General features: G+C 38.1%; 1 protein-coding gene across 2 annotated transcripts in view; it reads right to left on the bottom strand.

Moving 5' to 3' along the window:
- LOC111148622 (galactosylceramidase) overlaps window positions 1–17,746 on the bottom strand; it is a 60,929-nt gene that overhangs the window by 30,141 nt on the left and 13,042 nt on the right. For both annotated transcript variants that reach the window (XM_022505348.1, XM_022505349.1), the window contains 3 exons: window positions 17,263–17,301; window positions 14,678–14,808; window positions 2,817–2,972 (listed from right to left, as the gene is read on the bottom strand). In XM_022505348.1, coding sequence (XP_022361056.1) covers window positions 2,817–2,972; window positions 14,678–14,808; window positions 17,263–17,301 — 326 coding nt within the window. The remainder of the gene's footprint in view (window positions 1–2,816; window positions 2,973–14,677; window positions 14,809–17,262; window positions 17,302–17,746) is intronic.

Raw genomic sequence — 17,746 nt, 5'->3', positions numbered from 1 at the left:
TGACATAATTTTATGAACTTGACTCTGAGCTGCTGCAAAGTTTTACAATTGAGAACTCTTAGAGTCAGACTGCCTGGGTTCAAATCTTGGTTCCACCACTAACCTCTCTGGACCTCAGTTTCATCATCTGTAAAATGAGGATAATAACCATATCCAGCTCACGTGATCACTGTGAGGAGTCACTGTATTAATGCCTAAAGTGTCTAGAACAAAGTCTGAGGTCTAATACTGTGATGATTCTGTCTCATCTACAAGATGGGTCAGCTTGCTGGTCTGCATTTTGGCCCACTCTTTCGGAATTCTATAGCTGGTACTGAACCCTGAAATAGTGACTCCGTGGTTTTCAGGAAAATCCAAGGAGAAAAGGGAAGCTCTGGCTCCTGGTACTGCTGGGTTTCTCACAGCTCAAAAACTAACTAAATAAATAAAATTTAAAAAATAACAAAATGAAACAACAACAAAAACCCATTAACAACAATAAGAAACCCAGAGCTTACCCTCAGAATTTCCCTTTTTTCTTACCAAGTCCTCAGCCATCATAAAATGACTTTTTTAGGAAATCAAAGCCTTCTAATTCTGTCAACACAAAGTAGAAATAATAGCTCCAATTTTCAAAAATCCTTACTACCAGCAAAAACTAAGAGTTCTCATGATTTTACCCCTGGATTACAAGATGCATAGTATCTTCTCTGACAAAAACTACCTGACTAGCATTTTATTATATAAACAAAAGTCTTTAAAATCTATATACCTCCGACCCAGATATTTATTCCCTTTCTAAGAATATACCCTAAGGAAATAATTATAGATGTGTACAAAGATACCTGTATACAATTGATCATTTCAATGTGTACAAAGCTGTCAACTTAAAATAGAAACAACTTCCGTATCTGGAAGAGAAGACCATTCAGTAAGGTATAAGACATTTTCTACATCAGTGCTTCCCAAACTTGTGGGGCATCAGAATTGGCTGGGGCACTGATGACACCAGCAGAGTCTCCAAAGCCTTCTGGGGAGATTATGAGTCAGCACACCTAGGCACCCGCCAAGGCATCTTTGGCATCAGGTGCTTCTCGAGACAAGGCAAGTTTGGGAAACCATGTTCTGTGTAACAGAATATACAGGCAAGTCTGGGAAACCATGTTCTGTGTAACAGAATATACCTAAGCATTAAAAATGACGAAATAGAAGTACACTCAAATATGGAAATAAAGGTCACAATGCCTTTTTAAATGAGCAGCTTAATACTAAACATCCAGTATGGTCTTAATTCTATATTAAAATTTCATACATATAAATATAAATGGGAGGACATACACCAACATTTTTAAGGATGGTTACCTCTAGATGGCAAAAATATGGGTGATTTTTGTTTCCTTCTTTGTACTTATATGCAGTTACTAAATTCTCTGTCATGAGCGTGCATTACTCTTAATACCAAATTAAGTTATTAGAACCAAACTCTTCGTGATAAGCATCTTTTCTTTTAAAAAGGGAAGAAAAAGAACAAAGGCTGTAAAAAGAACATATCAGCTCACATTAACATCAGAAAAATATGTACTGGCTTACTTTTGTTCTATTTATTATTGTTTTAGAAAGCAAATTTGAATCTAATTACAGTTAATGCTTCTTACAGAATTTAAGAAATGTTACCTTGAGAAATAAAAAGAGCTGTACTCTGGGTAGCGGGGGTGGCTCAGTGGGTTAAGCATCAGACTCTTGATTTTGACTCAGGTCATGATTTCAGGGTTGTGACAGCAAGCTCTACGATCTCAGGGTTGTGAGCATGGAGCCTGCTTAAAATTCTCTCTTCACCCTCTCTCTCTGCACCTCCCTGCCCCATAAGCATGCATGTGCGATGCTTTCCTCTCTCCCCTCCACCAAAAAAAAACATTGTGTTCTCTCTTAAGAGACAGTTATACAAATTAAGCGATTCTATGAGGAATCAGTTAGGCAGATTGGGAAGTGGACAGTCCGTAAGACCACTTGCCTCATCTTTTCAAAAGGTCACAGTCATAAAAAATAGGGAAGGAAAGAGGGGCACCTGGGTGGCTCAGTCAGTTAAGCTTCTGCCTTTGGCTCAGGTCAAGATCCCAGGGACCTGGGATTGAGCACCATGTCAGTCAGGCTCCCTGCTCAGTGTGGAGGGAGTCTGCTTCTCCATCTTCCTATGTGCACTGCCCCCACTCATGCTCTCTCTCTCCCTCTCAAATAAATAAATTCTTAAAAATAAAATTAGGGGAGGAAGGAAACCATTCTAGATTAAAAGAGATTGTAGGGCATGACATCTAAATGCAATGCAAGCTTGATTGGCTCTTAGTTTTTTTAAAAAAAGGCTATAGATGATACCTTGAGGAATAATTAGGAAAATTTTAACATACACTAAGTAGCAGATATTTTTTTAAAGTGCTCTTATGCTCTTATGTATCAAAATGATATAGTGATCATGTAGGAGAATATCCTTTATGTTTTGGGACCACATGCTAAAATCTTAAGGGGCAAAGTGTTATGACATCTGTAATTTATAATTATTCATTAAAAGATATACATAACATCAAAAATCATAGAACTGCATAAATTTTACTATAAATTGTATCTCAGTAAGCCTGACTTTATTCAATACAGACAATATTCAAATATAAAAAAACAGATAACCTTAGGTATAGATAGAGGTACAGATAAAGCTAATAAACCAAAATATTTACAATCGTTGAATCTAGGTTGTGAGAATATGGGAGCCTATTGTACTTTTTTCTACTTATTGTGTTTTTGAAATTTTTCATAATAAAAACCTTTAAAAGTTTTCAATAACTTACGCAGTCATGTAGCCATTGATATAATTCTGATTCAATATGCGGCCCAAGCAGCCTGCACCCGCATCATTATTTAAGGTGCTAAAATCTTCAGAAGACCAAAGCTTCTTCTTAGTCAACTTCGCATCCTTTACTGTGTGGGTCCCAGGATAATGAGCTCTAGAAAAGAAAGCATGGAAATGGGAAAAGGCAGAACATGCCACTTATATCTATTTGTTGAATGAATAAAAACACGTCCTCACCACTGTTTTCTATTTTAAAACAATGGGCAGCTAGTGGGTAGAGGTCACACCAACTAGAAGCTTCTGCTTCCCATTCTTTTGTGTCCGGATGCCCTTAAAATGTGATAAGCCTATACTAACACACAGAATAGGAAGGAAGACCACCAGTGGATGAGAGATTTCTGTTTCTAGAAACCATAAAATGGATGGAAACCCGCTGACAGACAGAGACAGCAGAGGTGGTCACAGCCTAGAACATCTCCAAGAGATGAATCAGATGGAGAGAGTATTCAGACTTCCCAGGGGAAGCAGAGAGCTCAGAACAGAAGAAAGGAGTATGAAGGAAGCCAAAAATAAGACTAATGAGACTATTGTATACCTACCCCTGAGTGTAGAGAGAGAAAAACAGCTTGGTATTTTCCCAGGCAAAAACAAGAAGTCAAAATCAACCAAAGCCCAGAGAGTTATTTCTTGAATAAAGAATAAAAAGAAGACACTAGGGGCGCCTGGGTGGCTCAGTGGGTTAAAGCCTCTGCCTTCGGCTCAGGTCATGATCTCAGGATCCTGGGATCAAGCCCCACATCAGGCTCTCTGCTCAGCAAGGAGCCTGCTTCCCTCTCTCTGCCTGCCTCTCTGCCTACTTGTGATCTCTCTCTCTCTCTGTCAAATAAATAAAAATCTTAAAAAAAAAAAAAAAAAAAAAAAAAGAAGACACTACCTTGGGTAAGCTACAAACTATCACCCCAAAGCAGTGGTGGTTCTTAACCCTGGTGATTCTGCTGGTGGAGAAGGGAGGGCCAAGCACCATTTGCTACTCCCATCCTACAGTACACAGGGCAGGTCCTCACAACAAGAACTACCCAGGGAAAATATCAAAAGTACAGAGGATGAGAACCCCTCCCTTATTCCAACATTTAAGAAAAGTCAGTCAAAGTATAAATGTGTATTTATTATTCTGAGTAAAAACTGCCTTAATGATGATTTTGGAAGTTACTGATTACTGAATAAAAACAATTAAGAAATTTCAAATAAAAATAGAAATAGAAAATGATGGCCAGTTGACAGAAGAACAAGAGCACATTAGCTAAGTGACTTTAGGCACATGAGTGTGTACTTTCTAGGACAACAATTATTTACAGAAAATTTAATAATACGAGCAGAATAATGGGGACAGGATTAAATCGTAATTCTAAACTTTGTAGTTTAGTGTCACAGTATTCATTACATTAAAGAAATGAAGATCTGTTTTGGTTTGTAGTTATTTAATTCCATTTAGGTCATGAATCTTGCAAGAAAAATTCCCATTTGGGAATTCATTCTACCTCATGAAGATGAATTAGGGCACAGTATCAATCTGGCATTTCAGGATTTCACGAGGAAGAAAAGAACATGAAACAAACAAGAGAGGACATAAGAAGAAGGATTCGAGAAAAATTAGGTAACAGCAAGATGTTGCCACATCAGCGAACTCCACTGAAAACAGGCATCTGACCCAGCAGTGTAAATACACACTACCTACAGAGACCTCAAGGGTAGCTAGCACCTAATGGGGTTAAGAAATTATTATTCTGAGACTGCAATGCCCAACACGTGAAGTCTGTTACCAATCTTCGTAACAATTTTAACAAATTTTTACATTTTAGTTTCATAAGAATGAAGCTGAAGTATCTCAGAACCAAATATCCTAGAACTTCATTCTATGATCATGATATTCAGCCACATACTAGTATTAAGATTCATCCCAATGTTACTCAGTCAAATGTATGCTTGGTCTATCTCTGGTCAAATATACTTGCAGAAAAAAGTAAAAGCCTGGGGGCACCTGGGCGGCACAGTCAGTTAAGTGTCAACTCTTGGTTTCAGCCCAGGTTATGATCTCTATCTCAGGGTTGTGGGATTGAGCCCCACAAAGGGCTCTGCACTGAGTTCATAGTTGGCTTGACTCTCTCCCTCTCCCTCTGCCCCGCCTTGCGGTGCTCGCTCTCACTCTCTCTCTAAAACAAATTAATAAATCTTAAAAAGAAAAAAAAAAAAAAAGGAAATAAAGTGAAAGCCTGGAAAGTAATATGCTATTGTGTTACTAATGATCTCCAGATTTTAGGATTCTGAGTAAGTTCTATCTTTACAAGGTTTCTACCTTTTCCAAATTTTCTATAGTCATGAATTATTTTTATAATCTAAAAAAGTATCTCTCTTAAAGTTCCAGATAACTAAGAGATCCAAGTACAATACTGTTGACAGTTTAAACCAACAGAAATATGAGGTGATCAACACGTGTATAATTTTAAATTTTGTAGCAGCTGCATTTAAACAAAGCAAAAGGGAAATTTTCCCGATATACTTCGTTTAACCCAACGTATCCAAAATATTATCATTCAACATGTAGTCAACATAAAAAACTAATAACATTTAACATTTTTAAAATATCAAATCTTTAAAAGCCAGTGTCTACTTTACAATTACAATACACCTAAATTCCGACTAGCCACGTTTCAAGTGCCCCTTAGCTAACTGTGGCTAGTGGCTACCGAATTAGACCATACAGGTCTAAACTCTTCACGGTTTCAAAAATACGTAGCCAACAATCCTATTGGGAATGGTAGAGCCTCATGGGTAGGATAAGCTGCCTGACCAAAGTCCACATTGATGAAGACAGGAATACTCAGGGTTAGGGAGAAACAGTTAGGCAATAAGGAGAATCGGGCCCAGAAGGAGCAGACCCCAGAAGGCACTACGACTACAAAACAGGAGCTTCCGCAGTTAGGCCAAGTACAACGTGAAGATGGAAGGAGATCTACACTTCCTAGGGAGGGGGCAGCCAGAGAATGAAGAACTCCTGAACAAAATCTTATTATTCCACAATAACCTGAATTTGGAAACGATCCAAATGACCACTAACAAAGAACAGATGGATAAATTGTGACTTATTCCTACATCTGAATGCAAAACAGGAATTAAAAGGAATCATGTCTATACCTGGCAATAAGAGTTAATCTCAAGAATACAATATTGACCAAAATAATAGATACCCAATGATGCCATTTTCTTTTAAGATTTTATTTATTTATTTGAAAGAGAATGAGTGAGAGAGAGCACAAGCCAGCAGGGAGAGGGAGAAGCCGACTCCCCACTGAGCAGGGAGCCTGATGCAGGGCTCCATCCCAGGACCCTGGGATCATGACCTGAGTTGAAGGGAGATGCTCAACTGACTGAGCCACCCAGGTGTCCCTCTATGATGCCATATAAATAAAGTTTTTTTTATTTCAAATCAATTAGCCAGGGGTGCCTGCGTGGCTCAGTCGTTAAGCACCTGCCTTTGCTCGGGTCTGGGATAGAGCCCAATACTGAGCTCCCTGCCCAGCGGGAAGCCCACTTTTCCCTCTCACACTCTCCCTGCTTGTGTTCCCTCTCTCTTGACACTCTCTCTGTCAAATATATACATAAAATCTTTTTTAAAATTTTAAATTAAAAAATAAAATCAATTAGCTAAACAGACACATGAAAAACCGCTCATCATCATTAACCATCAGAGAAATTCAAATCAAAACCATATTGAGATACCACCTTAGACCAGCAGAATGGCAAAAATTGACAAGACAAGAAACAACAAATGTTGGAGAGGTTGTGGAGAAAGGGGAACTCTCTTACACTGCTGGTGGGGATGCAAGTTGGCACAGTTTTCCACTTTGTAAAACAGTGTGGGGGCTCCTCAAAAAGTTAAAAATAGAGCTACTCTATGACCCAGCAATTGCACCACTAGGTATTTATCCCAAAGATATAGATGCAGTGAAAAGAAGGGCCACATGCACCCCAACATTCATAGCAGCAATGTCCACAAAAGCCAAAGTGTGGAAGGAGCCAAGATGTCTTTCAACAGATGAATGGATAAAGATGTGGTCCATATATACTATGGAATATTACTCAGCCATCAGAAAGGATGAATACCTAACTTTTGCATCAACATGGTCGAGACTGGAGGAAAATATGCTAAGTGAAATAAGGCAAGCAGAGAAAGTTAATTATCGTATGGTTTCACTTCTTTGTGGAACATAGGAATAGCATGAAGGACATTAGGAGAAGGAAGGGAAAAATGAAGGGGGGGAAATCAGAGGGAAAGACGAACCATGAGAGGCTATGGACTCTAAGAAACAAACTGAGGGTTTTAGAGGGGAGGAGAGTGGGGGGAAGAGTTACAACAGTGATAGGTATTAAGGAGGACACGTATTGCGTGGAGCACTGGGTGTATAGAAAAACAATGAATCATGGAACACTATGTCAAAAACTAATGACGTACTGTATGGTGACTAACATAACATAATAAAAAAAATAAAAATAAAATCAATTAGCCAACATATAGTACATCATTACTTTCAGATGTAGAGCTCAGTAGTTCATCAGTTGCATATAACACCCAGTTCTCATCACATCACATGCCCTCTAAATAAGGTTTTAAACAGGGAAAATTAGTCTACAGTGTTAGGGATAACATTAGTAGTTGCCTTTGGGACCAGAGGAGAGGCCAATGATTAGAAAGCTTTCCAAGGGAAGAGTTGCTCAGATACTGATAATTTTCTATTTCTTGACCTGGGTGGTGGTGATGCAGTTACGTTCATTTTGTGACAATTCAGTATGCCATGTTCTTATTTTTTATATACTTTTATATATGTATGTTGGTATGTGTATATATGTATGTTATCCTTTGTTAAGGAGATGATTGGTAAACAACAGAGGTATAGGAAACTAAAATGAGAGAATTCTAGAATTATTATAAAAAACACATTTTAGAAATGAAGAAAGGAAAAAGAAACACAAGATAGAATAGATTTTGTGGAAAACACAATAAGGAAAATAGAGGATAGCAAGGATAAAATTATAGAGAATCAAACAGAAATAAAGAGATAACAATGGTTTGAGAGAAACAGAGAATAAAGGTAATATGCAAACAAGATCCAAAATGCATTACTGGGTATTCTAAAAGGAAAACCAAAGCAATGGAGCAGGATAATTACTTAAATTAAGATTTAAGTAAATCTTGGGGCGCCTGGGTGGCTCAGTGGGTTAAAGCCTCTACCTTCAGCTCAGGTCACTATCCCAGGGTCCTGGGATCGAGCCCTGCATCGGGCTCTCTGCTCAGCAGGGAGCCTGCTTTCCCCTCTCTCTCTGCCTGCCTCTCTGCCTAGTTGTGATCTCTATCTGTCAAATAAATAAAATTTAAAAATATATATTTAAGTAAATTTTATTGAAATAAGAAAACACAAATACAGTGAAAAGGCATATAATATATATTGGAAATGTTAAAGAGTATATAACTACTAGATTTAAAAGTTAAGGAAAAATATACTTTGAATATACAGGAATTGTGCCAAGTCATTTATAAGGAAGAAAAAAATAAATTTCATCAAGGATAACACACTTGAGAATGGCAGAACCATAATCAAAGGACACCTTATAGAACAGAGATGCTCAATCTTCCTATATACTGTTTTGTACTTTTACTCAAGAAATAAGCAACTATCTTGCTTAAACCACATTCTGTTTTGGTCTATGAAAACAATTTAAAACAATTTAAATACCCTAACACATGGAAGCTAGAGATGTAGATGTCTGACATAGTTCAGTGATCCAAGGAGCCAGGACATAGTTTCAATTATCCCCCCATGGAAATAGAACTAATTCCTTTTACTGGAATATAAGATAAGCATACCTACAAAAGTATGTTTGCTATTCTTGGAGACAGTTTCATTAACTAATATGAGGCTTTTTCTATTATTTCCACTCTGCAAAGATAAGGAATTCCAGGAGCAAAATAGAATGTTCACACAAAAAATAGGAAATACTGTTTAGAGGCCTCAGACTACAAAGAATGTAATGGCATAAAGAAAAAGAGTATATTTTACTTTCATATAGTCATTCCAAGTAGAGAATCAAGGTTGGTGGAAGCAGCACTTCTATCTTCTTCTTGGTCAAATGGCTGCCTCAGATTCTAGCCAGTAGGAAGGAAAAGGGGTAGAAGAGAGTGTACCCAATATCCTACAGTATAAACCCTCAGGTGTTACTTATCAATTGTGCTCTCATTTCATCACCAGAAACTTAATCCTATTGTCCTATCTTTTTTTTTTAATATTTTATTTACTTATTTGAGATAGAGACAGTGAGAGAGAGCATGAGTGAGGAGAAGGTCAGAGGGAGAAGCAGACTCCCCGTGGAGCTGGGAGCCCGATGCGGAACTCGATCCCAGGACTCCAGGATCATGACCTGAGCCGAAGGCAGTCACGTAACCAACTGAGCCACCCAGGCGCCCCCCTATTGTCCTATCTTTACTGCGAAGAATGCTGAGAGTCTTGCCTTGGGCCCAGGAAGAACAGGATAGGTTTTGGTAGACCACCAGCAGCTGCTTCTGCATTAGGGTAAGTGAGAGGTCCAAGAGAGGGGGGAAACAACAACCAAAAAAGAAAGAAAGAAAAGAATCTAGCATCAGAATTCTCAACAGCAACATTTTATGTGAGTAACCAACAGCGTAAATTTTATGGCATTCAAGGATTAAGAAAATGTGAGTCAGTGAGTTTATATCTAGCCAAACTGTCCTTCAAGTATAAAGGCCAAAACGATGAGTTAATAAACATGTAAGAGATCAAGAAATATTGTTTCCATTAGCACTTCCTGAAAAATATGACAAATAGTAAGCTTCTGACACCCAAGAATCTAAGGAAAAAACTTCAGCAAAAGACCTGAAGGTGAACACTGCATATGCTTAATGGTAGAACTAGACTAAAAGAAAGAATAATTTAGTACATAAATATTACATGTTCTTTTTTTTTTTTTTTTTAATTTCTCTTAGAGAGAGAGAGAGAATGCGTGAGCCAAGGGAGGCGCAGAGAAGCAGACTCCCCACTGAGCAGGGAGCCTGACATGGGTCTCCAACCCAGAGCCCTGAGATCGCAACCTGAGCAGAAGGCAATGCTTAACTGACTGAGCCACCAGGTGCCCAAATGTTACATGTTCTGATAATGTGTAACTAATATAGCAGATGCAAAATAGGAGGAGGAGAAAAGAAAATGAAATGTAAACAAAGTCTGCCAACTGGCTGGGAGTTGAAGGCTACAGCTTGCAGCTGACAATCAAGACGGTAAAGCTTAAGGTCATGTAAGAGTACAAAGATTAAGAAATTCTGGTAATTAAAATTCCATTGTAGGAGTGAGAAGGCAAGAAAGAGGAAGTTATGAAATAAGTTTCACACTGCTTATAGTAAACCAACACATAATAACTACATAGAAAAGGAACTAAGAGTATTAGTATGAGCATTTTCTCAACTGCTGCACTATTGATATTTTGGCGGGATAATTCTTTGTTGTGGGGAATTTATCCTGTGCTTGGGAGGATACTTAGAAACATCTCTGACCTCCACCCATCATGCCAGTACAATCACAAATATTTCCAGGCATTACCAAATGTTCCCTGGGAGGCACGTTATCCCTAGCTGAGAACCACCTGTATAAAGGTATCAGTATAAATGCAATCCATAGCATCAAAAAATCAAAGCTTGCTAAGTAACAAAAAAGATACTTCCTTCAAAAAGAGCAAAGAAGGGGTGCCTGGGTGGCTCAGTGGGTTAAGGCCTCTGCCTTCGGCTCAGGTCATGATCTCAGGGTACAGGGATCGAATCCCCGCATTGGGCTCTCTGCTCTGCCAGGAGTCTGCTTCCTCCTCTCTCTTTCTCTGCCTGATTCTCTGTCCATCAAATAAATAAATAAAATCTTAAAAAAAAAAAAGAGCAAAGAAAACAAATCACATAGCAAGATTTTGTTTTAGTATATACATAGTGTAAATAATTAAATAATAAGACAATATAGAGTATATCATTATATCATTAATTATATATGGTTTCAATAATTTCTTTAAGTACAAATGAGTTTAAACCAAGCATTAAAATCAGAAGATTTTAAAGCAGGAAATAAAGCAAAATCTAAATCTATGCTTTATGCAAGCCACACACATAAAAAGAAATAACATCAAGAGGTGAAGGATGAAAGTATGGGTGAAGATAGTTCAGGCAAATATAAATGAAAAGAAAGCAGAGGTCTCTCTCTTAGTCATAGGCAAAGCAAAATTCATACCAAGAAACATAATGAGGCAAAGAATGACATTTTCTTTCCTTTTCGGGTTTTTTTCTTTGGTCACCTCTGCACCCAATGTAGGGCTCAAACTCACGACCCCAAAATCAAAAGTCACATGTTCTTCCTCCTGAGCCAGCAAGGTACCCCAAAGAACGTCATTTTCTAATGTCAACAGTTCAAAGATAAGATGATAAGGTAAGACATTAATACCTGTAACATAACACAGAGCAACTTTCAAAAGCATAAACTGCATGAAACTGAAACCCATAAGTGAGAGGAAACTAACACTGGGTAACCCTGGATAGTTGAAGTGAACAAAATAATTAGGATACAGAATACCTACATAATGCAATCACTAAGGTAGATAATACACACTCAACCTTTATATCCTGATTAAAAAAAATATATATCCTAATATAATAAGACAAAAAGAAGCTTCTGGGAAAGTTTTTGAAAAAAAATTTTTAAATACATTTGGCATTAAATGACCACAGTGCAATGAAATGAGAAAATAAAACAGAGCTAAAGCAGTCCCCAAAGGAATATTTGCTTCGTCAGATGCCCATATCAATAAAGATAAAATGAATTAAACAACTAACTTTTCCATGAAGACACAGCAAATCCCATAGCTTCATTCAAATATTTTTTCCTAGACAAATATATTCAAAAATCAATACAACTTCGTTTTCCCTTCAAGACTTGAGCTGCTTATGAAAGTTTTAACAATAAAGGCAAAAAACTATATTCTAATTTCAATGTATGAAATGTTTAAATACATCTTCCTTTTCTTGCCATAAATAAATAAATAAATAAATAATCCTAAATCTAACCTAATAATGCTTCTGTCAATTTCCAGTAAGAAACAGAACAGATGGGCAGGTTAAACTAAATTGCAAGGATGAAACTATTAAATCCCAGACTGTGAGACACTTTACAGGACAAACAATCCAGTTTCTTTAACAAATGAAAGGGAATAAAAAGATGGGCAGCGGGGCACCTGGGTGGTTCAGTCGGTTAAGCGTCTGCCTTCAGCTCAGGTCATGATCCCAGGATCCTGGGATTGAGCCCTATACTGGGCTCTCTGCTCAGCAGGGAGCCTGCTTCTCCCTGTCCCTGCCGCTCCCCCTGCTTGTATTTGTCAAATAAATAAATAAAATCTTAAAAAAAAAAAAAAAAAGATGGGGCAGGAACCGAGAAAATCAGAAGAGACTTAAACATCAACCAATCACAATGTATGAAACTAAATTGGATCCAGATTCAATTAAAGCTATAAAATAACAGGAACAAATACTTGATAATATCAAGAAACTGTTACATTTTTGGATGTAATATTGGTATCGTTTATGGTAAAAAAAAAAAAAGGAAATCTTTAAAGATGCATGGTAAAATTTTTACGAAAGAAATAACGTAATATGTGGGATTTGCTTCAGAATAATGCGGGAGGAAGAAGAGAAACTGTAAGCAGAAAGAGCTAGGCACCCCCAGAAACAGAAAGACAAGCTTTCTTGACATGAGAAATGTCATCTTGGGCCCCCGCCATCTTGCCATCTATGCCTGACTGGCACTACTTGTCCAAAGCACATTTCTTGCAGAACTTCCTGATATATGTTGAAATTGCAGAGCAACAGATCCCGGTAGATAACAATTTCAAGGAAACCATAAAATGCAAGCACAAACAGCCACTATCAGGCCAGGAGATAACCTAATCATATCAGGAACAATAAATCAGTGGCAAATCCTCCAGTGCTGGTTTAAAAGTAAAGACTGACCTGACGCACATTCTTGAGCTATCTTTGCAGGATCTGGACCGTTTTGAGTGCTCAGATACCAGGAACTGATGATGCTGACTCTCATGATTTGGGCTCTGTCACTTTAAGATGACTTCTGCCCCTACTACATGCTGAATGCCCCACTGAATAAGCCCCATCACCTAAAACTTCCTCAGTTTTGTTTTTCAAGGAGACCCCGCTTTGGAAACATTCCTGGTGTTCTCCTTTACTTGTTGCAAGTAAAACCCTTCTTTTTTTGTCCTTTGGCTTGGTGTGTCTTTTGGCTCCACACACATCAAAAGATGCAAACCTAGCTTCAGGTAACAGAATGGACAGGATATGGATGGAGAACTAGCAATGGGGTCACAGTTATGGAGGCTGAGTTACAGGAACCAGGAGATTCATTATATTATTCTGCCTACGTCATATACATTCAAAATACTTCATTAAAAAAAATAGGGACATGTAGATCAAGCAGTCTTCATAGTGAATGAAGAGTGCATTCCATACATATGTGTATTCTATTTTTCAAATGTTTATATACATCATCACAACAGACAAAATTCAAATTCACTTAAAAAAAATACTGGTAGGTGAGGGGTAGAAGAAGAGGAAATTGGAGGAAGATGGTCAAAAGGCACAAAATTCCAGTTATAAGATAAATAAGTACTAGGGATGTGCTACACAGCATGAGGCCTATAATGAACAATGGGACAAATAGTAAAGTTGTTAAGAAAGTAGGTCCTGGGAGCTCTCATTATAAAGAGAAATCATCTTTCCTTTTCTTTTGACTGTATCTATATGAGATGATGGATGTTAACTAAACCTATCATGGTAATTATCTCACATATATGTAAATCAAATCATTATGCCCTATACCTTAAAGTTATACAGTGATGTATGTCAATTATTTCTCAATAAAACTGGAAAAAAATTTAAAAAGACAGAAAAAAATTACTAGAACTCAGGAAGGCCAAGGCCCAAAGGACTGACTGGCAAAACTAGACTAAAGAGCAGGATCAAAGCCAGCCTGCTAAGGAAACATGACAAGAGCCATGGCCGGTAATCAGCCGTGCCATTTACATGAAGTGTTCATTCATGGAAGAACGCCCAACACAGGAAGTCTGTCTTTTGTAATTTCTAAAATTTAAATACTACTCTGTCCCTTAATTGAAACAAAGCCATGTTTCATTACTCCAAACATTAACACATTTCTTAAAAAGTACCAATATATTCCATTGTCATAGAAAGATCTCAAACTACAGGTGACCCTCGAATAATGTGCATGACCCCCCCAACTATGTGCATCTGAAAATCCAGATATGATCTTGGACTCCCCAAAAACGTAATTACTAATAGCCTGTTGACCAGAAGACCAATAACATTAATAGTTGATTAACACATATTTTGTATGTTCTATGTGTTACATACTGTATCCTTACAGTAAAGGAAGCTAGAGAAAAGAAAATGTTATTAAGAAAATCACAAGGAAGAGAAAATACATTTATAGCAATGTAAAAATTCCACATATCAGTGGACTGGCTCAGTTCATACCTGTGCTGTTCAAGGGCCAACCATGCATACATTTCAAAGGGAAAGGAATGAAACACCAGTCACGGGTGTTTTAGTTAAGTAAATACAAGAAAGCTCCCTCTGAAAACATAATCAAGCGGGAAGGAAAAGCAGAAACAAAGGTACAGTCAAGTATTGAAAGCAAGCAATCAGAAACTGGTAAGCTTTCAAAGCAAAACCTTCCTTACCCTATAACATCAATCACCTCCAGGAGCTCAGAGTCGAGCAACATAGAAGCAGAAATGGGCTCCCAGAGATTATCACTCGCTATGATTTTCACTCGATCGAGACCTTGATAGTTCAGCATTCTTCTTAACACCTTTCGGAGAGAGAAAGAGAATGCAGGCAAGTTTACAAATGAGTTTTCAGCTGTTGAATTACAACCACAATAGCTGAAGTACCTTGGAAAATCAGCATCCTGGATAATAGTATCAATATTATTTCTCAATAGAAACGTGCCTCCTATGGCAAATATAAAGCATTATCATTAAGATAACCTACTTCATGGGAATATAAAAAGAAAAAAAAAAACAAGAGGTAAAAATGCTTTAGAGGAATTCTCCCTCTGACTTTAATGGAATCAACAACAGACATAATAGCAAAAAAAAAAAAAAAAAAAAAAATGAAGTAAACCACCACCATATATATGCAGATCACTAGTTTAAAAGAAAAAGGAAACCAGATTCTACTGTTTCCAATGCTTCCTTCAAATGAACTAGAGAAGCACATGTATAATCACGAGGAAAAACACAGGCTGTGAAACGTCAAACCTGGGTAGATAAAAAAGTTCCCCACCTTCACTATTGGGACCCTGTCATGAAGCCGCCCCCAACTGCGGGGTCACACAGAACACACGCAGGAACGTGGCTTCCACCCTGGGCTCTTGATGCTCTCATTAGCCCTGCGCTCACAGAAGTCACGACTTTGCAGGAACAACCCTGTGCTTCCATCTTATCCCAGCTCCACTGCCCCACCTCCCACAGCCCCACAATGCCCCTCCACCGCATCTCACTTCACTGATAATGCCTGCAGCCTGGAGGTGACCCTGACTTACACGGATCTGGCTGCAAGCCAGCCCATCGAACTCCACAGCTCCAGATTAAAGCGTGCTGATGATCATCGAAGCCACGCGAGCCTCAGAGTTCCCGCGTGTCTACTCTTTCACCCTAGCTCTTCCCCCAAATCCCTTTACTCTCAATCATCATTTCTTGGTGGCATCCTGCCCCTGCCCTAGCAACCAGGGGAGTTCCTATGCATCCCACCTTGAAGATTCCAACCACACGGCACCTTCTCTAACAGCATTCCCTAATCCGCCTAGGCAGAAGCGTCAATGTCCACTCTGTACCTTCTGACAACCCTGCATGGGCATTGTTCTGCTAGAGAAATTATGGCTGAATTTTCATTGCCCATCCAGGACTATAGCCCTCAAATGTGAACTCCTTTTGGGAAGCAACAGTATTTTGTGTCCTTGTCTTGTAAGCATGTGCAGAATGACAGACACCCCCCAGTGTTGAGCCAATGCTTGCTGATGGAATAAATGAATAAATAAATTGAAAGAAATTTAGTGGATATTACCTGCTTAAACACACAACACACTTAAAGAAAGAAATTTTTTTTAAAACCCAAACAAACTATAACCACAAAACCATGTTTTTTTGGAGCAAACACAGGACAAAAAGAACTGGAAAGCAAACCAGAGACTACCTCCACCTGAAAAGTTAAACTGGCATTAGTTTCCCAGTGACAGAGGAATTATTATTCTCAGTTTTTCCTTTCCTGAAAAACAGCAATAACAGTAATTACCTAATAAAGAAGTTAGTAAGAATGAAATGGAGATAAATAACTAGGAAAAGCGACCCTAAAAAACACACTTGGCAAATGTTACCGATTTGCTACCTATTTGCTAATCACAGAGAGAAACATATGGAACATTCCAATGTAACAAGCATTCCAAAGAAAATAACCAGGAGACTATATACGAGAAATTTTGATGTAAGATGTGGAAGTGTATAAAATTTCTGGCCAGAAGAGACTTCCTTCCCAAGAGATGAACTCTTGACCTGGGCCAGAAGTGGCAAGGGCGTTACAGGCAATTGCTTATAACATTCCAACAGAAAAACTGGCATTCAGAACATGTGAGGACAATAAAGTTAATTAATACATTCCAGCGACAGTTTTGTTTGTGATAGCACCAATAACATAATCGATGAGAGAGTTACCAGAAATGGCTCAACCAGTCAGCCCCAAATTAGCAGTGTTTTCTTTATCTACATCATGGAATTACCTCTTCTTTCTTTGTCATAAAAACCTCTTGCCCACCCCACCAGGGCAGGACACTCTTTTGGTTATTCCAGAATCTGTGCTCCCTAAGTTGCAATTCCGACACCCCAAATAAAGGTCTTTGTTCTTTTTCAGGTTTGCCTCCTTTTCTCAGTTGACAATGAAAAAAAAAAAGCTACATTTCTTTAAGTCCTAAAAGTCTACCATGATGCATTGTTTTTATAATGATTATCATAATTCCACAAATAATAAATTTTAAAATAGGAAAATTCAACACAAGTCTTCAGACAAAGGAAATTTGGGGTTCACAAGGAATTATCTATGCTTTAATCAGGAATTTAAATATGATTAAGCTTTTGCTTGAATTTTATATCACAACTAGCAAAACAAATATCTATGCTGTAAAAAACAGTGTTTCTACTAATTTCCATGGGACCATAGAGAATTATTTACCAATAACTTTAAGATAAAAAAATTTTATAGTTGTACAGACCTTGATATAATTGATGTCAAATGACCTCTCATTCCAGATCTGCAAAACAGAAAGTCAAACAGTCTGAATTGAAAGTTAAAGGTCAGAAAGTTAAAATTAAAATATTGTCTTTTAAAACCTTGAATATTTGGTGCGTATTTTTAAGTAGTCACTTATTCTGGTGATTTCTTTTGTTTTTTTATCTTTATTTCTTTGAGAGAGAGAGAGAGAGAGGGCAAGCAGAGGAAGAGGGGAGGGAGAGAAATCCTCAGGCAGACTCCCTGCTAAGCATGGAGCCTGACATGGGGCTCAATCCCAGGGCCCTGAGATCATGTGAGCTGAAATCAAGAGCTGGAGGCTTAACTGACTGAGTCGTCCACGCACCCCATTCCAAGGATTTCTAAAACGGGAATACCCATTCAATCATTCAACAAACATTGCCAGTGTAATGTGTGCAGGGACTCTTATTAGGCACTGGAGACCTAGCAGACACAGGGAATGTTGT

This window comes from Enhydra lutris, unplaced genomic scaffold (assembly GCF_002288905.1).
Source record: "Enhydra lutris kenyoni isolate GAN:26980312 unplaced genomic scaffold, ASM228890v2 scaffoldscaffold20, whole genome shotgun sequence".
Classification (NCBI taxonomy): domain Eukaryota; kingdom Metazoa; phylum Chordata; class Mammalia; order Carnivora; family Mustelidae; genus Enhydra; species Enhydra lutris.
The sequence above is the reverse complement of the archived record's forward strand: the minus strand, read 5'-3'. Positions and strand labels throughout refer to the sequence as shown.